The sequence below is a fragment of the Cottoperca gobio genome, chromosome 1, assembly GCF_900634415.1.
Source record: "Cottoperca gobio chromosome 1, fCotGob3.1, whole genome shotgun sequence".
In the NCBI taxonomy this organism is placed as follows: domain Eukaryota; kingdom Metazoa; phylum Chordata; class Actinopteri; order Perciformes; family Bovichtidae; genus Cottoperca; species Cottoperca gobio.
This window is the reverse complement of record NC_041355.1, coordinates 8,079,076-8,098,482: the sequence shown is the minus strand read 5'-3', so window position 1 is coordinate 8,098,482 and position 19,407 is coordinate 8,079,076. Positions and strand designations below refer to the sequence as shown.

At 38.7% G+C, this 19,407-nt stretch overlaps 2 protein-coding genes across 2 annotated transcripts; both read left to right on the top strand.

The window, feature by feature from the left end:
* Positions 1-81: 81 nt before the first annotated feature.
* synpo2b (synaptopodin 2b) lies at positions 82-13,525 on the top strand. The gene is made up of 4 exons (XM_029440969.1): positions 82-269; positions 4,674-5,392; positions 6,265-8,318; positions 11,862-13,525. The coding sequence occupies exons 2-4, from the start codon at positions 4,717-4,719 to the stop codon at positions 12,342-12,344; spliced, it is 3,213 nt and encodes a 1,070-aa protein (XP_029296829.1). The 5' UTR covers positions 82-269; positions 4,674-4,716; the 3' UTR covers positions 12,345-13,525.
* Positions 13,526-16,322: 2,797 nt separating this feature from the next.
* Positions 16,323-18,174, top strand: myoz2b (myozenin 2b). Its single transcript, XM_029438320.1, has 4 exons — positions 16,323-16,489; positions 16,958-17,051; positions 17,710-17,872; positions 17,949-18,174. Exons 1-4 carry the CDS (start codon positions 16,331-16,333, stop codon positions 18,172-18,174), a joined length of 642 nt encoding a protein of 213 aa, XP_029294180.1. The 5' UTR covers positions 16,323-16,330.
* The last annotated feature ends 1,233 nt before the right edge of the window (positions 18,175-19,407 follow it).

Genomic DNA, 19,407 nt, shown 5'->3' with positions numbered 1-19,407 from the left:
GCTAACTGAGCTGTGTCTGAAAGGGGGTTGGGGGCAGGAATATCTTTTCTTCTCTGTCTTTAAATACGGTAGCATACATGAATGAGCAGGGCTACACGATGAGCAAAGTGGTAGCACCCGAACCTGAACATCTGCAGTCCACAACAAGTGCTCAGATTGTCTTTCCTACGTTCACTGAAACCATCAGGATGTAAAGTGCTGGGTATCAACTGAAGACATTTCTTTGGACACATTTCTTGTCTTTTACAGTTGCTTCAGGGATGAATACTGTAAGTAATTAATTAATTCTTTACTCAATCTCAGAACCTCCTTCAGTCTTTTAATAGTGGCTATCTCTTTGTTTAATTCACACTACTGTTGTGAATTTAATTTACTGAGATTTTCTCAAAGTCTGCTTTTGGCTTGGATGGACACCTCTATGTATTGTCATAAAGTAACAAGGTAGATTTACTATCATATCAGTAACACAGTTACTGGGTGTTTTATTCTACTCATCGAGATTCTGGTCCTCTGCTGTGCAAGAAACTAGTGAACAGTAAGATACGTCTTTGTCATTTAATTTAATTATAGTTTAAATAGAATTTAGTCAAAAGGGCTTTGTGTGCTTACTGATTTCAACGTGTATATGTGGGTTATTATTGGTCTAAACTGTATATTCAGTTGATTTTTGTTCAGTTGTAAGACTCCATACGTTCGTACTAAAAAAGCATACATGGAGTCCGTTTAAAACGGGTGAATGTTACTCATTAGTGGTTGGAATAAGGCCGTCTAATTGTGTGGAAACATCTAATCCGCTAGAGCTCAATCCTCACAGGGGTCATCCCCCAGACCAAGAGTTCACTCGTTTGTCAAGCATACTGACTCCTTGTTTCCATGGCAATGAATCAACATGCTGAAGTCACTGCCATACTAGGAAACAGAAACTTCTGTAGCACCAAAGTAAGGCTTGATGATGGTTGATTGTTAAAATGAAGTGGAACCAAGTGTGAAGAGAAGCGTGGGCATGGCACAAAGTGTCCAAGGGTCTTTACCTTTAAGTAATCCTGGAGCTGCATGTGTCATAGAGCCTCTTTATAGCATTATAGTAAAGATGCCATGTCGTCTAATGCAATTTATCTGAAGCTTCAACAACCTTCAATCTAGTAATGTTCTACCACATAAAGCCATGCCACATGCTGCAAATAAAAAGATGTGTGCATGAACTGCATGTGTGCAATGCTGCATAGTACTGTCATTGTTTTGTTTTTTATTGACCAATAATAGATGTTGTCATCATTGTCTGTTCTAAGCAACAGCTACAACATCCTACTTTCCTGTTCAAATTAATACAATTAGTTTGTGCTCATGGAACATGGCAGGAGGGCCTGTCAATTACAAAATCACAAAAACATGGTCCGCCAACGTTTAATCTGGGAGACATTATTTAATAAGCATGCTTTGTTGTAAAATGGTTGTAAACCCAATCTGTGAAGTTTTAAAATGAATATATAAATTCAAATTTCTTCATTTGCCTCATGAAAGTTCCTTTGTCCTTTTATATTGAAAATGTAATCTTAAATTTCCTTAAGAAACATGCCTAAAACAACTTAAACAATAACAAAACAAACAAATAATAATATGTACATATATAACAGATAACAAAATGGTAAATGTACTGAGAAAAACAAGGTGAGAAAATAATAATAATAAATAAAGGAACAAAATACATTTCCACAACAGATTGCCAGCTCCTATTTGTATCCCCTCTATGCACTCCTGTCATCATTGTTAAATATAATCCCTAAATCTCCCTCCCACACTGTTTTCTACCCTCCAGTGCTTGTGCGATATTTGGATATAAGAAACTCATAAATTAAGCTTGCTGTATGTGGCAAGCTTAATTTATGTGGCAAAAAATATAATTTAATTGAAATAATTTCTCTGCAGATTAAACTGACTCTTCAGTATCTCGGAGGAAGATTTTAAAATGTTCTCCTGGTGCAGACAGACAATATTTCTGACATCCTTTTTGCACCAGTGTTTACAGTAGAATGCTTTCCCTTTATCCTCAATAAACAGTTCCAGAGAGATGCTGAATTAATTAAGTTACAGGAAGACTTCTCTCTTTTCTATATATTGTGCCATATTGTGTCTTAAATACTGTAGTCAGCTGCTCTCATATTGGTCACTTTCTGATAATAGCGATGATATTTGGGCTTTTAGAAAGGCCTCCTGATAAAACTGCACATTGGGGAGTCTAAGTCCCCCTTTACATGTTTTGACTTGCAGACTTCCATGTTTAAAATTAAAAATGTTTTATTCCTACTCAACACAGAGCTCGTGTGATCCATAAATTCAAATGAAGCTTTTATTTGATTGAAAATCATATCAATCAAACTTTTGTACAAATGATAAGGGACATGCACTAATAGTGGACTTAATGTTCCTCTTAGTGTGTAAATCGAAAACATCAGTGGACAGGACTCACCATTCATATTTGTAAAACAGAGACATACTCAGGTGTGAAATAAAGTTAATAAATGATTCAGCTAGTAGTTGTGCACTACGGATGGAAATGTCTGTCTCTCCTCTAACCTCACGCTTTGTTCCTTAAACTGCTGTTTAGATTGCTGTGACCTTTAGTTGGGTATTTATTGTCATGTTGACCTCTTGTGCTATAAACCCCAATGTCCTGTTTAACAAAAACAATTATTGAAATATAAATTGGCAGATCTTACAGTAGGTAGATTAATATTACATTTCCAGTCAACATTCAAGCTTCCATTGGGGATAATGCTTCTGATTGTAATGACGAAATTGTCTTTCCTCTAGCACCACCTTCAGGACAAACCTCTAGCCCTTTTGACCCAACTATTTAATATAATAGCAAAATCATCCGTTTGTTTTGTCCACTGCTTGTGTTTTGTGCCTTTGCAACAAGTACAGGCTACTTTCATAGCTTTAGACTTTGAGTTCTGCCTTTTATGATATGTGTAGTAAAGACACTCATGGTGTGCATGTTCCCGTGTCTCTTTGAAAATTTGTTTTTGGCTGTTTATTTCCTCACCAAATCAGCTCCTTGACTCATTTGGTTGTGTGTGTGTGTGTGTGTGTGTGTGTGTGTGTGTGTGTGTGTGTGTGTGTGTGTGTGTGTGTGCGTGTGCGTGTGTGTGTGTGTGTGTGTGTGCCTGTTTGCAACACTGTAGCAAATGAGTTATGCACTTCACCACGTTATTGGACTCAAAACAAGTCTTTAGCTGCTAAACTGTAGCAGAAATCTGTAGAAGGAAGGACGTTGGTGTCTTCACAGTGACATGCAGCCAACAGGTTCGATCTTCCCAAAGTTACTTTAACGATGTGATCAAGCTGCCCTGTGAAGAACTGATGCACATGTGCATTACAGCCTCTGACCTTTTTGTCTTACTTATTATTGTTTATTGACCGCTGAAACTAAGCAGTATGTTATAAATACTATGAAAAGATCAATGTGTAAAACTGCAAATGTGAAGTTTTTACAGCTCATAACATCTTTTTTCAATCTGGTGATCAGGTGGCGCATTTATGTAGGACAATGTCTACAGTGTTATGGCACTACCTTCTGGTGGATGTCAGGAAATGTTGTGTTTTAAAATAGAAGGCTTGTGGCCTTCTTGCAGTCAAATCTACATGTTTTGGATTCCTTGCTGTTTTCCAAACAGTAGCAGATTTCTGAAATGTATTTAGTTCGGAAACCTAATCTATAGATTAACATCGTGTAGCTACTAATGAACAATTTTAACAGGATGACAATATTTAATTTTAGGTTATGAAAGCACCATTTTCTGTTCATATCCATTTACTAATGTGAAAAAGGTGTAAATTCTAAAACTGCTGAATTTAATGTCACTTTTGACATGAGCTAAAATATCAAAAGTGCCATAAAAATCCATAAAAATTCCATAAAATAATGGAAAAAAAACATTGACAGTCGTTTTTCACTGGATAATTTAATCCATAGAATAATCTGCTATCATTTTGATAAAAATAACTGATGACCAGAATACGGGAATAATTTGCTAGGATTTTTGATATATGAACTGTTTATTTTAACTTTGGTAACAAAACAAACACTGGCTTTAAGTGCGGGAGGCCTCGTGTTTCTGCTATGTATAAAACAAATAGTCTTTCAGATTCAGTTCTTAAATGGAGATGCTGATTGCAGTGCTGATATTTGTTTCAGTGATAGATGAGAACAGCAGAGGGAAAGAAACCTCCCAGTATAAACAGGAGTTCGGAAAACAGCCTCTCAATTGTTTTGCTTATCCTCTTGGATGTGAACATCCTTGATATTACATACCATTCCATTTAGAGCGATGGCAGCCCCGATGCGACTGCCAAAGAAAAGCTGCACTTCCTATTGGGGATAGGAATTATTCAGACAATTGCATGGTAGTTTTAAATATTACAGTGTACTAATGCTGACATCTCTTGATCTGAACTGTAAACGTTTAAAGGAAAGGGGTTTATAGAAGTTTTAGAATTGTATTATTTCTGCAAGACCTTTAAAGTGTTTACTTTGGCAAATCAATAATTCTAGTGTTAGTCCAGGGGGAGATTATATATATATATTTTTTTATATAGATAACATGTGATATGAAGTGTGCTAAAATTATTTTAAAGGGCTCTTTGGCCTCTTTGTTTTTGTCTTAATGAAGGTATTATTGGTGATATCCCGGACATTGTGAAATAGCATTAGAGATGGAACCAGAAGCTGAAGACCGGGACAACAATGATAACTTGGTCCCTTGGTCAGGTTCAGATGGTTCCCAGGAACTTTGTGAGTCCTACAATGAAGATGATAACAGTGATGCGGAGTACCCTTTAGACGCTCTCCCTGCTGATGTCCAGAAGTCTGATCTCGAGTCCCCAGAACGCCTTCAATCAGAAGACTGGGAATCTGCAGGTGAGCAACAGTCCCTGCCTGAACGTAGCGGAAGTGAAGAGGATGTTTCCTACCAAGACGAGGATGACATCTACCTAAGTGAATCAAGAGAATCCATTTCAGAGTCTCCTCACATCCAACCCTCACCAACATCACTGTCCCCGCACCCAGAGCGCCCCGACTCCGAGCCTCACGCTGGTCAGATATCACGGCCGCATTCCCGCTTATCTTCCTCCTCTCTCGGCGTTGCAGCCAATATGACCCTGGCCTTGACCCTAACCACAGAGCTGCCCCTGGGAGCCAGTAATAGGCATGGCCCAGGGACTGGGAACAGGAGGGTTGAATCCTCAGAGGAAGGAGGGAGTAGTGAAGCACCTCCTGCTTCTGTCTTCTTTGGAATTTCAGACCAGGCTGCTGAGCAAGCAGAGAAGTGGAACTCGGACTCTGACACAGATCTGTGCAGACCGGAGAGGCACAGGGCAAGGTCCACACGTAAGTATCTATCTTCTACCCTTTATAGATTTAAGTGGACACATGAAGCTAGTCGTGCAAACTGTAATGCATATACTAAATGTTTTTATAGTTGTATTTAATTTTAAATTATGTATGATTTAATAATAGATAAGATGTAATTTTGTATTTGCTCGCCCAAGGCATGTATTAACTATTGACAATAATCCTAAATTACGTTTTCTGCCTGTAATTATTATAGGTGTCATATGTAGCCTTAATTTAATCGATAAATAACTTGTGCAAAGCACTATGGGTGCTGGTTATTTTCATGCTGTAACTTGGGATCTATTTGAGGTGGACTTACAGGGAGAATTCCCATGGCTTTAATAGTCAGAGCAGGATAAGAATAAAATATGACCATATGATGAGGCAGGCAGAAACACATTTGACAGACACCAGCATGTGTCACCCCAGCATGTCACCCGATCCCTTTCCAGTCGTAAGACTGACGGCAATGGAAAGTGAGCTCCTCACTTTTCTTGCCTCATGGACCCCCTAAGTTAGCTGTAAGTAAATATGATGCTTTTATTAGTGTGCTTGCTTAAGCAGGCAGAACTATTTTTTTTTACTTGTTATTAGTGTGTTTGCTTTGAATGATAATAATAATAATAATAAAAAATAAATACAAATAATAATAATGGTTTTATCTTCAATATTGTTAAAATAAGTATTAAACAAATGTCATCGCACTGTCATCTGTTTGGTATTTGACTTTACTGATAATTGGTCAGTTAAATACTGTAGCTTAAATGTCCACTGACAAAATATCAAAATAAAAAAATTGTGTATATGTTTTCCTCTTCCACACCTCCCTTAACATCTCACTGTCCCTCTCTCTTCCTTTGTCTCAGGGCTCAGTCACGACAGCCAATCAGAAAGAAACATCAAGGAGACCAAGTCCAAATGTAAGCGAATTGCACAGCTTCTAACAGATGCACCCAACCCTCAAAATAAGGGAGCCTTGCTCTTTAAAAAACGCCGTCAGAGGGTCAAGAAGTATACACTTGTGAGTTACGGGACTGGTGAGAACAAGCTCGACAGCAAAGACCAAATACAGGAGCAAACGGAAGACGTCAGATCAGCTGGTTATAACTTTGTGGCAACAAGTGAATCTGAGTTAGAAGAAGAGTATTCTATCTATCACCAGCAGCATAATTTAAATCTGAATTGGGGAAGTGTTCGACAAATGGAAGCACTACCAGAAACACAAGGAAAGGGTGTCAGCATGTTTGCCCAACGCCGCAAACGGATGGATGACATTGTGTCTGAGCATGAAGAACTGAGGAATAAAGGATTACCTGTGGAGACATTAAGAGAACCCGAACGTACCCAGAAAATGTATGACAATGAGGAAATGTACATGCATACTGATCAGGCCAACTACATGGAAGCAAATCTCCAGCAGCATGCAGAATACCAAGAAAGAATTCAACAGATGAACAACCTATCCAACGTGCCTAAACCCCTGGTGCCGAACAGAACTGCAAAGCCTTTCCTAGGATTTCACGTCAGCACAACTTCTCCTGCCATGGCTGGTGGCGTCATTCCAGTGACAAAGAAGCATGAACCGAGATTCAGAGTACCTGTGCCTAGTAACTCTAATCCACAGGTTTGGTCCCCAACTGGAGACATCATAGCCTCAAGAGATGAGCGAATATCTGTGCCAGCAATAAAGGCTGGCATCCTACCAGAGTCTAGAAGGAAAGCCAATAATAAACATCCAACAATGATGCTGCAAGGATCAGATCTTCACCTTCACAAAGGGGAAAGGAAGTCATATATTGAGTCAGAGGAAGACTTTTTTAGTCTAGGTGCTGAAGCTTGTAACTTTATGCAACCTAGAACAATAAAACTCAAAAATCCCCCTCCAGTTGCCCCAAAACCTACCATCAACCCATCCTGCCCACCTTGGATGAGGAGGAGCCCCTCCTGTGAGCTCCATATTCCACCAAGAAGCCCGGTTCCACAACCCTCTCACTGTCCTGTTGGATCTCATAGTCAGCATTACTTACAGCAACAAGATTGGGCTCAGCCTCAACACATGGCCAACCATTGGGCACCAGATCAAACACAGGCAACACTTCAAACACCTGCCAATGTTTGGGCTCCGGTCAATTCCTCTTCTCAGCTTCATCTTCAGCCAACCACAAATAGCTGGAGTCAACAGCCATCCCGATCCCCTGTGAGTATGCAGGCCCGCAGTCCTACTTATAGCCCACATCATCCACCTTCATCCTCAAAGAATAAATTAGACAGTACTCAAAACTCAGTTGCTCCTTGCCCACCACAAGCAGAGAACTCATATGTCCTTGCATCAAAAGGATCACAGGCTTCTCCAAAGGGTCAAGTCTCAGACAGGGGTATTAATCGGGCTGGGGATGGTCCAACAAGGGCAGGAAAAGGTGCAGAGTTGTTTGCCAAAAGACAGTCCCGTATGGAGAAGTTTATTGTCGATGCGGATACGGTGCAAGCTAACAAAACAAGATCTGCCTCTCCTACCCCGTCACTCCCTAACTCCTGGAGGTATTCTTCCATTGTTCGTGCCCCACCTCCATTATCATACAATCCTCTTCTTTCCCCTTTCTACCCTCCATCAGCAGCCAAGCAACCCCCTTCCACAAGCCCCAAAATCAAGCCTAAGACCAAAGCAAAACCTAAAGCAGCCCCAAGACACCTCAACCCCTTAGAGATTATGAAGCATCAGCCTTATCAGTTGGACTCATCACTTTTCAAGTATGATGCAGTCCCTCAGGCCAAAAGTCCCAGCCCCAAACCAACTCCAGCATCAAAGTTTGAGGTTACCAAAAGCCTTAAACAAAGATCTGCCCCTTCTCATTCTCCTTATTATGCCTCTGAGCTTGTTGTTCAAAGCAAGGCAGAAGTCCCTGCTAAGTCTCCTGTGTCGGTAAGTTCCCAAAATTCTTCTGCCTGCCAAAACACAAGATCAGCTGAGCCTCTTGCAAATGACAAGCGCTTGGATAAAAAGCACACTGTCACACCTGCAGCCTCTCACATACCCAACCAGCAAGCACCAAGCGCCCGACCTGCAAGTGCATCCTCCCAGCATTCATCTATTGGTGACAGCATAGCTTCAGCTTTCTCTCCTGCATCTCTTATTGCTAGAGGCGCACGTCAAATGGCACCTCGCCCAAACTTTTCTGCTAATAAGCCAGCGGTGATAGGCAAACAGTGGAAGCCTGTTGCTGCACTTCATTAGTTCTAATGCTTCATATGGCCATGCTTTACTGAGACAATAGAACACAAATACATCTGCAACTCGGTAGCATCTAAGACGTTTTACTCAACAGGTGGAAATGTACAGACTTTTGTCTAAATGTAGGTCAAATCTAAAATAATTTACAGTATGCTGCTATAAAGGTATTTTTAGCTGGCAATATAAAGAGAACAAAGCTATCTTACAAACTGTAAATCAATAGAATATAAACTAAATAAATAACTAATTTAGCACATTATATCATCTTCCTCAAACTTGGGAGGTGCATGTCTGCTTGAAAAAGAAAATGTGAGATTAAATAATGTTGAGGGATTCTCAGGAAGACTTATTACATGTGCAATAATGTGTGCAGAGAGCCTTGTTCAACTGAGGTCTCTAGTTTCAGTTGCTTTTCTTTCTTTAGTTGTTTTTCTTTTTTAAGAAATATTATTACATGGCTGACTTGCATTTCTATCTCGTAGCAGTCATCACTGACACCAAAAACTACACAACAATAACATTTATTAATACATTAATTTATTAAATTGAGTTGGAAAATAAACTTTCCATAATTCTGCCACCTGAAATAACAGTAACTTGTGATTATTGTTACTGAAAATGTTTAGTCATTTCGTGTATCTGGAGAGAAACTGTCTATGCACTTCTTTTTTTGGATGCATACAATTTGCAATTTCTTCAGTCTCATTCCAAACTTTAATGGCATCACAACAGCTAAAAGCATTTACTTTAGTTGTGATTATTACCCCTGATGACTTTAAATGTTTTTATGTGGATATTTTTTCATGTCAGTAATGGCCAGTTATTTAACTTTCTCCTCATCCTTGCTGTAAACCATGAGTTACCACAGATATCTGACTTTTTATTCACCTTGTCAGTAGCAACTCAAAATGAAACTGTCTTATTTGTGTTTATGTCTCTGTCTTTCAAACATATGACTGTTTATTGCACTGCTTGTTCTGAGCACAATCATGCTATTAAATTTCTCTTTCCCTCTACTCGTGTACTTCCTATGTGTGTCATGAGCTTCTATTCACTTTTCCTGAACTATTGTGTCATTGAGTCACCTATTTTTCCTCCTTTATCTTTCTCACTGCCTCACACTTTCACACAGAAATTACTTTACTGAACCTTCAGCAATATCACTTGTCTAAGATGCACTACATTATTGGCTATTTACAATAAATTATTGCTCATATCATCATAAAATGGTGAATTTCTGAAGGTTAACACTGTCACTCCCCAGTGTGACTTTATATTTCTGGACTGATGTGCTTGTTTTTATTCTCAGTCCACCTTTAACACTGAATGTGAAAAGCTTGGAACTGTGATCTCGCCCATCAAAAAGACTTTCTGTTGGACAATGCTGACAGTCTATTGAAGCGAAATACACCCAACGGCAGGATTCACATTTTGCTATCTAAAAAAGTATTATATTTAGTACTATCTAAAGTACACAATAAAAAAACGTATGTTACCTATTTATAGAAGTACACATACTTTCAAAGGCAGGCCATACTCTGCTTAAGTGTTGAGTATATTCAAAAGAAAACACCATGATGTCACACAGCTAGCACAACAACCATATTATTATCATATACAACACCAAATGGTTTCTTAGTTGACAAGGATCAGTCGAACACGCCCATATTAGCTCTCACAACCTGCTATCAATACCCTACTCATGTTTGGACCACATGGTCAAGAAAAGAAATATAACATTAGATCACAGCATGAATTACTCAGCGATTAACTGTCCTTGTGTTTCTATTGAGAGCAATTCATGCTTTGAGACAGTCACATTTATAACTGTAGTTGATTTAAACTATTAAAAGATAAAACACAAACAGGACTGCAGCTATTTCCTGTGGCGATATGTTTAATAAATGTGATCATACGTAGCTGCTCAAGGCTGCTGGGTAGATTTGAGAGAGTATATGTTGCAGTTCATGTCTGCGACTCAAAGGACAGTCACAGTAATGGGTTAAAAGGCTCTGCACACGCATTGTTAACCCCCACAGGTGATTTCTCCTTTTGGCTGAGTAGAGGTCTTGTCAGAGCTGTGTGGGCGTGTAAAGAATGTTTTTAAATGACATTACCCTCTTTAGCTTTGTTGCACCTGTCAGTGTGGGACAAATCACACTTTTATTATCTTATTGGTATAGGGGGTTCTGTGACGGCACACACACACACATACACACACACACACACACACACACACACACACACACACACACACACACACACACACACACACACACACACACACACACACACACACACACACATGTCCTTATTGGAAATACTTACTACTACAGAAACTGACATGTGGATTTCCCCTTTAAGCAGATTAAACAAAGACAAGTGGGCACAGATACAGTTCCAAGTTTCATCATTTTGTAAATGTCTTCGATGTAGTAATATTGCCACTGTATTTATGTTAAGTTTATTGAACCAACAGCAGGTAAGTTCTTAAATCTTCATTTATTTTCAATATTTGTTAATGTCTCAAATGTTGCTTAAGACTTTGGATCCAACCCAAAAATTTAAATCACTCCTTTTTATGGGATTTAATGGAAACCTCAATCCTCTACAAATCTGAAATGTATTATTTATTTGCTTATAAATGTGTTATGTTAGAAAAATAATTGTAAAAAGGGTTTTCCTGGTGTCAGGTGTGTTTGTCCTGTTTCATAGACAAACTGCAACAAAAACAAAAATAGAAGAAGTTTTCAAGATGCAAAGAAAAATGTATTCCCTGTGCAAGAAGTGACACAGTGTGAATAAATGTGACAAAAACTGAACGTTTCGACCAACTTTAGAACAACTTACACACCGTGTAATTCTAGAGACATAAAGAGCTTATTCGGACTAACAGCAATGACCCACCAGGAGAAGGAATGTAAATGCAAACGTTGACTTTTTGTCAGAATCTTTGCACATGGAATAACTTGATTATTTTGCATCTTAAGAGCCTCTTCTACTTTTGTTGTCAGTGTGCTTGCAATGTTTCTATGAAACTGTTTAAAGTTATTTTAACAAAATAATTCATCTTTTTGCAATCCCTAAATTCACTAAAACCTTATAATTTAATGTCAAATAAAACATTAATAAACTACAATAGTATTAGTTGTCCAGGCTTACTTGAAGCCAGAGGGTGGCAGCAAAGTCTGCAACACTGCTGTCACACCAGTCAAATATCTGCTTTTCTTTCAGGGCTATGGTAGAAGCCGGTCCCTGAGCCTGCCCAGGCGACTGAATTCGATGACTTCTCCCAGACTTCTGTCACCTGCGAGCACACCTGGAATCCAGTCGTCATTTTTACCCACACAGAGGCAAACATCCTATCAAGAAAAAGTCTACAAGCCGCTGTCACCGTGGGAGGCAGCATCCAGAAGCATCATTGGTTCAGTGGATGATGCCTTTGTGTTTCAGAGCCTCCCGTCATCTGTTGCCTGTAATGTCAAAGCTGCAGAGCACCGCAGATCTCTGCCAGAGCCTCCAGATGAATGGAAGCGCAGGGTGTCTCTTGATCCTGCAGCTGTCAGTATGGGTCACTATCGTGCAGCCCCAGCTTTTCAGGCACCGTTCATGAGCAGGACATTTTTACCTGAAAAACCGGCCTTCTATGGGCCTCCCTTCAGACCTGCCCAGCCTCTGAGGCCTGCCAGCAGGGCCAGTATTGGATACATGGGATAAGGCTCCAGTCCAACAAAGTACTCCCCCTCGCATAGTGCAGTCCAGAAAAGTTAATACTACCAAGATGAGGAAAAACATGCACCAGATAAAGAGAAATACACTTTGTATTAACATACATGATGATTTAAAGTATAGTGACCATATAAAAGTTAATTTGGCCTAAAAAGATGGATTATGTTTGCTCTAATGAGGTTGTTGTTGACATGTTGGTCTGAGACTTGCGAGAGGCATATTTATAATGTCTTCATGGTACGAGTGGTCACGTGGTTTGAAGAGCACAACAACTTACTGTAGCTATTGTGCTGTGACGCTGAGATATTACTCTGCTACGCAGTGACGGGACATTTTGTAATTGTGTCTAACCGACTGTGTCAGAATCATTTTGCATCTGTTTTTTACAGCCTGATTTAGGACACAAGTGGACTACAGTCAAGGAAAGTGCTGGTAAAGTGTTATGAGAGCTAAAGTGAACGTTCAGTAAATGAAAGAAATGTTTGGTAGATTGCTTTTTTAATTATTATTCTAGAGTGGTGTTGCTCACTGAAAGTGCTTTTAATTTTGACATTGTTCTGTTATTAATATTTAGTGAGACGTAAGACACTTTAAGAAATCACATGTGTGGCTTTTCATTCATGTATCTTCACTACAGCATTTAAACTCACTGGGACTTTGTGTTCACTTCTGCACATCTGAATATTCCAAACAGCAATAACCATAACACATGTTACTAATCTTGTTTTAATCCGTCTTTTCTCTCACTGTAGTGGTTGTAAGTATATTACATTAGTGAACATTAATCTGCAGCACTTTCTAGTGACTGCTAAATACAGTAACAATATCTCTCTCTGCTCTAAGGAAGCTACAGTGCATTTTTAGGAAAACTTGCGATACGTGTTGCATCTTAACATTGACCTAACTGTCAGAGAAAAATGTATTTAAGAGGAACAAATGTTGCATGCATACATTGAGCATCAGGCTTTCAATATGACTGATGTAGCCATGTTTCTTTGTCTAATTATGGGGGGCCTTTACCCTGAGTTTGATGTTGTTTGCACCTTTTAAACACAAAGTAAAAAATTAAAAGACATGAAAATGCTTTCAATCTTTATTTTTTGTCTTTAGTTCTATGAAAAGCTATAATTCAAAAAGTAAGCATCATTTTTAGAGCAGATGGTTTTGATTGATGGTCTTCTTATATTCAAATAAAATGTATATTAATGTTATATAAAATGAAAACATTCAGGTAGTTATTAAATGTCCAGTATGTCTGAAGTATGACAACAGGTTTAGCTGCCAGGGTAATGACCTTGATACTGTTTAATAAAAATGTTTGGCTGACCACCATGTCAGGGAAGCCACTCCCCCTTTAATCCCCACCTCGCTGGTCTGTATATCATTATCCAAAGTCAGTAATCACACATAATAACAGAAACAAAACTCAGTTTGAAGAGAGGCGTACACTCGTAGCAGCTGTGCCCAGCACTAAAGACCTCCCTGACTTGAAGGTAACAATGCCTCAGAGGTTACATACGCCCACGGTGACATAATTAAGTTGAAGATTCAGGAAGGAAATACGTCTCTGGAGGGGAGTCCTCGTCTCAAAGTACATCAGTGGGCATGTGTTGTCCATCCTCTCTCTCTCTCTCTCTCTCTCTCTCTCTGGTAGCTATCCTTGCCCCATGGTGTTTGAGAGTGGTTTTGAGTGTTTGGCAGGTTAAATTTAGCCTATTGATGTAAGCTGCATTCCTTTCACAACAGACACAGAGACACACTCACAGTTTGGCTTTAGTGTCCGGGAGTGTGAAGATCAGGGAAGATCAAACTACCTACAGTAGGTTGACCCCTGAGCTCCGTGTCTCCCCTTCAAGGATACAGGTTGCACACTAGGGATACCATCACAGGTACGGACAATGCGTCGTCAGGGTGTATGTTGTGAATATGTGGTTTATTTAAATGATACTAAGGTTTGAACATTAGAGAAAGTCACTGTATTGTTGTTGGATTTATGTATCCCTTTCTTATGACCATTTGGTAATTCATAATACGTGATTTGGATCCATTTCTATGCTTTCTCTTAAGTTTGCATGGAAATCATTTAAAAAAGTGCCACAAATATGATAGCTGCAAAGTCAGCAGATGGGCACAATTGAGTTATTGAACATTTAATATTTAGTGTAGCATCATGTTCTGCATTTGACAACAAAGCAAAGCTAAAAGATAAATGTATTGCACCGGCTACTGCAAATAAGTAAGAAAGCTATTTTGGATATTACGTTTGATGTTTTGTACTGCTTGACAATGTTCACCCTTGACCTTTATACAGATGATTTATCTTTAAAGGGGGATACCGCTAACATTTGCTCCCATACTCAAATATTGGTGCCGTAACGAGGCCAGATTTAAGAATTTGTGGTACGAAGTACAAAGGGGCTTTAGGATTGTGCAATACATTGTAATCTATTAAATGTTACCTCTACAGAGAGATTATTATAGCATGAAAAACACTGATACGTCAGATATATCATCAACGGGGTGCCTTCCAAATCATCTTCAAATTCCAATAAATATAAATAGAATAAAAATATAAATAGACTTAAAAAGACTGGATATTGTGCTAGTCTATTATGTAACAGAAAAAAATAGGGCAACGTTTCATTTTGTTATTCTTAATAGTGTCTATTTCATATTGGCAATAATACAAAATTTTCTCTGACAACTGATAAAAGATTACTTGTAACTGTAACTTGTCAACGTACTATATTGAGCTTGCACTGCATCACATGCTCTATGGGGTCGTAGCATTAGGATTAAAACGCCTTCTTTATGACTCGGGCAGAACAACTACATCCTGTGTCCTGTATGTGTTTCCAGCACTACTGAGTTCTGCCAACCTTGCCAACGCCACAATGTCACAATTCTGTACAATGCCAACTGGAGAGAGGAAGAAGCGCGCAGCAGCTATTTGCCAAGAGGTCCATGGTACCAATGGTATGATCGATGTTCGAGCTGAGGCTAAGCAGACAAACACACCGCTGAATGAGAATATCCACTGTGATCTGGGTTCAAAATATCAGGGCTAAACTCCATGACTTGCCATAAATAAGCTAATGAGATGATTTACTACCTATGGTGACTAATCCTTTGTCGTTGTCCTTTTCAAAAATCTATTTCTGGAGAGGGGAGGGAAGTTGTAAGGGCCAACTGTGTGTAGCCATTTGGATAACGTGAAGGTTTGTGACAGCTGTGGCACATACCGTCTGTAGTGGTGGATGAGGAAGTATCAAGTCCATCCAAAACTAATTCTCAAGTACAATGATAACTCATTTTCCATGACAGGGTTTACAAAATGGAAAGTCTGAATTTTGTGACACCTTTGTTTTCGTTTATGGACCTCCCCTTAAAGCTTTTCAACCGACACAATTATATCAGGGTATATTTCTGTGTGTGTATTTATATGCTGTATGCAACACTTTCCAGGCCTAAAACCAGGTCTGGATTAACCCACTGTCTGCCCTCATTCCCCCACCCCCTCCCCAAATGAGTTTATTTAATAATATGCCCCATGTTAGAATAATATCAACCCCTTAACGGTATTAAAAGAAGATTTCTTTCTTGTTCTACAAGACAGCCTACAGATTAGGAATTCCCTATTTTTGTCTATATTGTGTTTTTGTGAATGCGTATTGCTCAACAAATGTGAAATTTATCAAATGATCATGATTGCCACATCATAAGATTTGGTATCCCGAGGCAGTTGCCCACTTTTGCCCATTATTAGCCACCAAATAACATCAATGACAATCATTTTCTTAAGAAAATGTACCTCGACTGATTGATACATGTTGACATAAGTACGTGGTTCAGTTTTTGAATGTATTGTTAGCACACCATTAATATGAAACAATTAATACACCGACTGCATGTTCTAGAGATTATTTTCTTCCTCTTTATCTTCATCTTTGTGTTTTTTCTCAACAGGGGACGTAATGGATCTGGGAAAGAAGCACAGCACTCCTAAAGACATTATGTTGGAGGAGTTGTCATTGCTTTCCAACAGAGGTTCCCGGCTTTTCAAAATGCGGCAAAGGAGATCTGAAAAATATACATTTGAAAGTATCCAAAATGAGGCAAACACACAGCTGAACGTAAGTTGTATTGTGTTATTCAGTCACTTCATTTGTCTGAATGTCTGGATTTAGTAAACGCTTCAATTCTGCTTTCTTGTCACTATTTGGAGTTCTAAAATGAGTTCAGTCTGCATGAAAATGTGTAAAATGATCTGTGTATTACTGTACTCACTAAGCAAATGTATCAGGAAATGAGGTCTTGAAAAAAAGTGTTGCAAAACATGGACGATAACAGAGACATGTGCCTTTTACATCATCCAGACAAATGGTCTTGAGGAGCACTTTGCTGAGGAGCTGCTTCCTCTTTATCAGTGTCTGTTGATGTGTTTCTGTGTGTGCACGCAACGTAGTTGTAAATGTGTGTTTGCGTATGTATCCAAGTGCATGGAAGACAAGAGCAGCTATAGTTGTGCCAGTGTTACGTGTTTTTGGCTTAATTAATAACCAACACTTAATCCATATACTGCACTTTATTCTGTTTTGCAGAATGATATTTTAACCCAGAATGCACTCAATGTGGAAATTAAAGTGGATGCACCAGAAGATGGCAGTTCTGCTAATCCAGAAATCACTATTTCAGGTAATTATGATATTCAGCTAGTAATGATGTTTATGTTGAATCATATATGGAGCATTCACAACATTAGTCAAGATTTAAACATTAATTAAAAAAGTCAAAATAAATGTGCTAACATGAGATAATAATTCCTACTGTATATCTACCATTTCTTCCACTGTCGAACTGCAAAACAAATAAATACAATTGATAAATGACTGCACAGTCAAATAACTGACTGATTATTTAACTATGTCATAATAATGACAACTGGTATCCTACAGTCATAACAGCTGGTTATAAAACATGAGTAGCTTTAAATGCTTATTTTATCATATTATATTTTAATAAGCTTATTCTAAAATGCTCCAGTAGGGTGTCATCCCATGTCGACACATTATATGAGTGCACACTTCAACTATGTGCTATTTTAAGGCCTTAGAACTCAATGACAGACAAGTGAGTCTGTCTGTGTAAGTGTTCTCTAAGTACAGTCTCTATTCATAATCCCATCCACTCTAAAACTTTAGCCTCATCCCAAAAAAGGCTAAAGAAAACAGATCAGCATTAACCCGTAAACTGCAAATCAAAATGTCATCTTATTCTGTTGCAATGTTGGGGCAGTCCTCCCCAATATGATGTCATGGTGCCTCTCATGGTGTTTTTGTTTGCTCCTTAACAGACATGACTGTAGAGAAGTTAAACACCACAGCTATGCATAAGTCCTACCACTCCCCATGGGATCAGGCAATCCTCATGGACCCCGACCTCTCCGAAACTCTCAAACTGGAAATGTCAGCCCCAGACCCACGACCAGACCTTCCTGAGTACAGAAGCTTTAACCGGTGAGAAAACCAAGAGCACATTTTAGTGAATTAGTACAGGGCACAACAACGAGTTCACACTATAAGTCAATTACAGGGTTGCCACTCCTTTCGGTGGCTTTGATAAAGCTCCCAGAGGGATCACATTCAAGTTCCCCGAGATGGACCTGAACCCGCCCAAGTACCCAGAGCTGCAGGAGCCGGGGATGAAGCGACCCACCTTCAACAGGACGGCCTTGGGGTGGATATCTGAGGGCACCCATCTGATCCTCCCCACTGTTACCCTTGAGCCCATGAAAGTCCCAGAGTCTGATGACCTGTAGGTGGTCTTACTGTGTGTAACCTGGCCACATGATGTCGGCTGTAGTGTTTTCACCTCGCCTGTGATGACGGTCCTTTAGCAGCGCAGTCGCAATTCCTTACCAATATTTTGGATTTATTTCCCCAATCAATGGACACAAAATGTTTCATGCATTTGTTGACTAGAGTGTTTGGTGTACACTTAAACTGTATACAAAGAAAATCATGTAAATAGCAAAATAATGTGCTATACATAATTCAAGAAGTCTAAGAGTTTCCACTGATACTGAAAACAAATCTGTAAATTTTTATAAATGTTCAGATGAATTGATGAATATGTAATGTAAATAAAGAATGCAACTTATTTATTGATGGTACACAACTGGAACATGCAGTGAGTTATATTTAGTTATCATTAGTAAGCAGTGTTTGAATTAATTCAATCTACTGTGAATACTTATGTTACAGAAAAATACACAAATAAATGATGTTCATTGATATTCATTTATCATCATATATAAAGATCTAAGATCTAAACTAAATAACTTCATGCTAGAGCAAGAACATGTTGAATACAGAAATACAAAATAATTGAAGCTATCATTTAAAGGAATCTAATATTTTACTAAATAAAACAACAGTGAGAGCTTTGTTTTATAACTCTGACTGCTGAAGAAGAAGAAATTATTTCACATGGCAACTGAGAAACACTTAATCTTGAGGAGGTGACAGAGGTCGCATCAATCTGGGAGGAAGACTGAGAACTCTGGACTTTGACCTGCGATGACATGCAACACTGATAATTAAAAATACACAACATATTCATGGGCACAAAACACTTTTGTGACTTTTTCCGCAAATTCATTTCATAACTGTACAAAATTGATATAGTCTTGCCTGTGTTGTTTGGAGTGGAATAACACTAAGTAGAAAATGTAAATGTTTGTTCTGCATTGTTTCTTGTCACAGATGCACTTAAAAGGTGTAACTTTACTGCATCACAACCTACAGTAGTAATATTGTGTATGAGTGCTAAATACACTGGATGTCTGTGAGCGATATTTTGAAGTTGAGCTGCATGATTTTACTTCTACAGTTTAAGTGTATTGCCTTCTCGTGCATACTGTATATTGTATGTTTAATAACTAACTTAATGCACATCATTGTTATGCTTCTGAATGTAACTGCACATACAATTTACAAACTCTGTGTTTCAGACAGCTGGAAAACAGAGAGAGAACTGGCTGAATTGAACT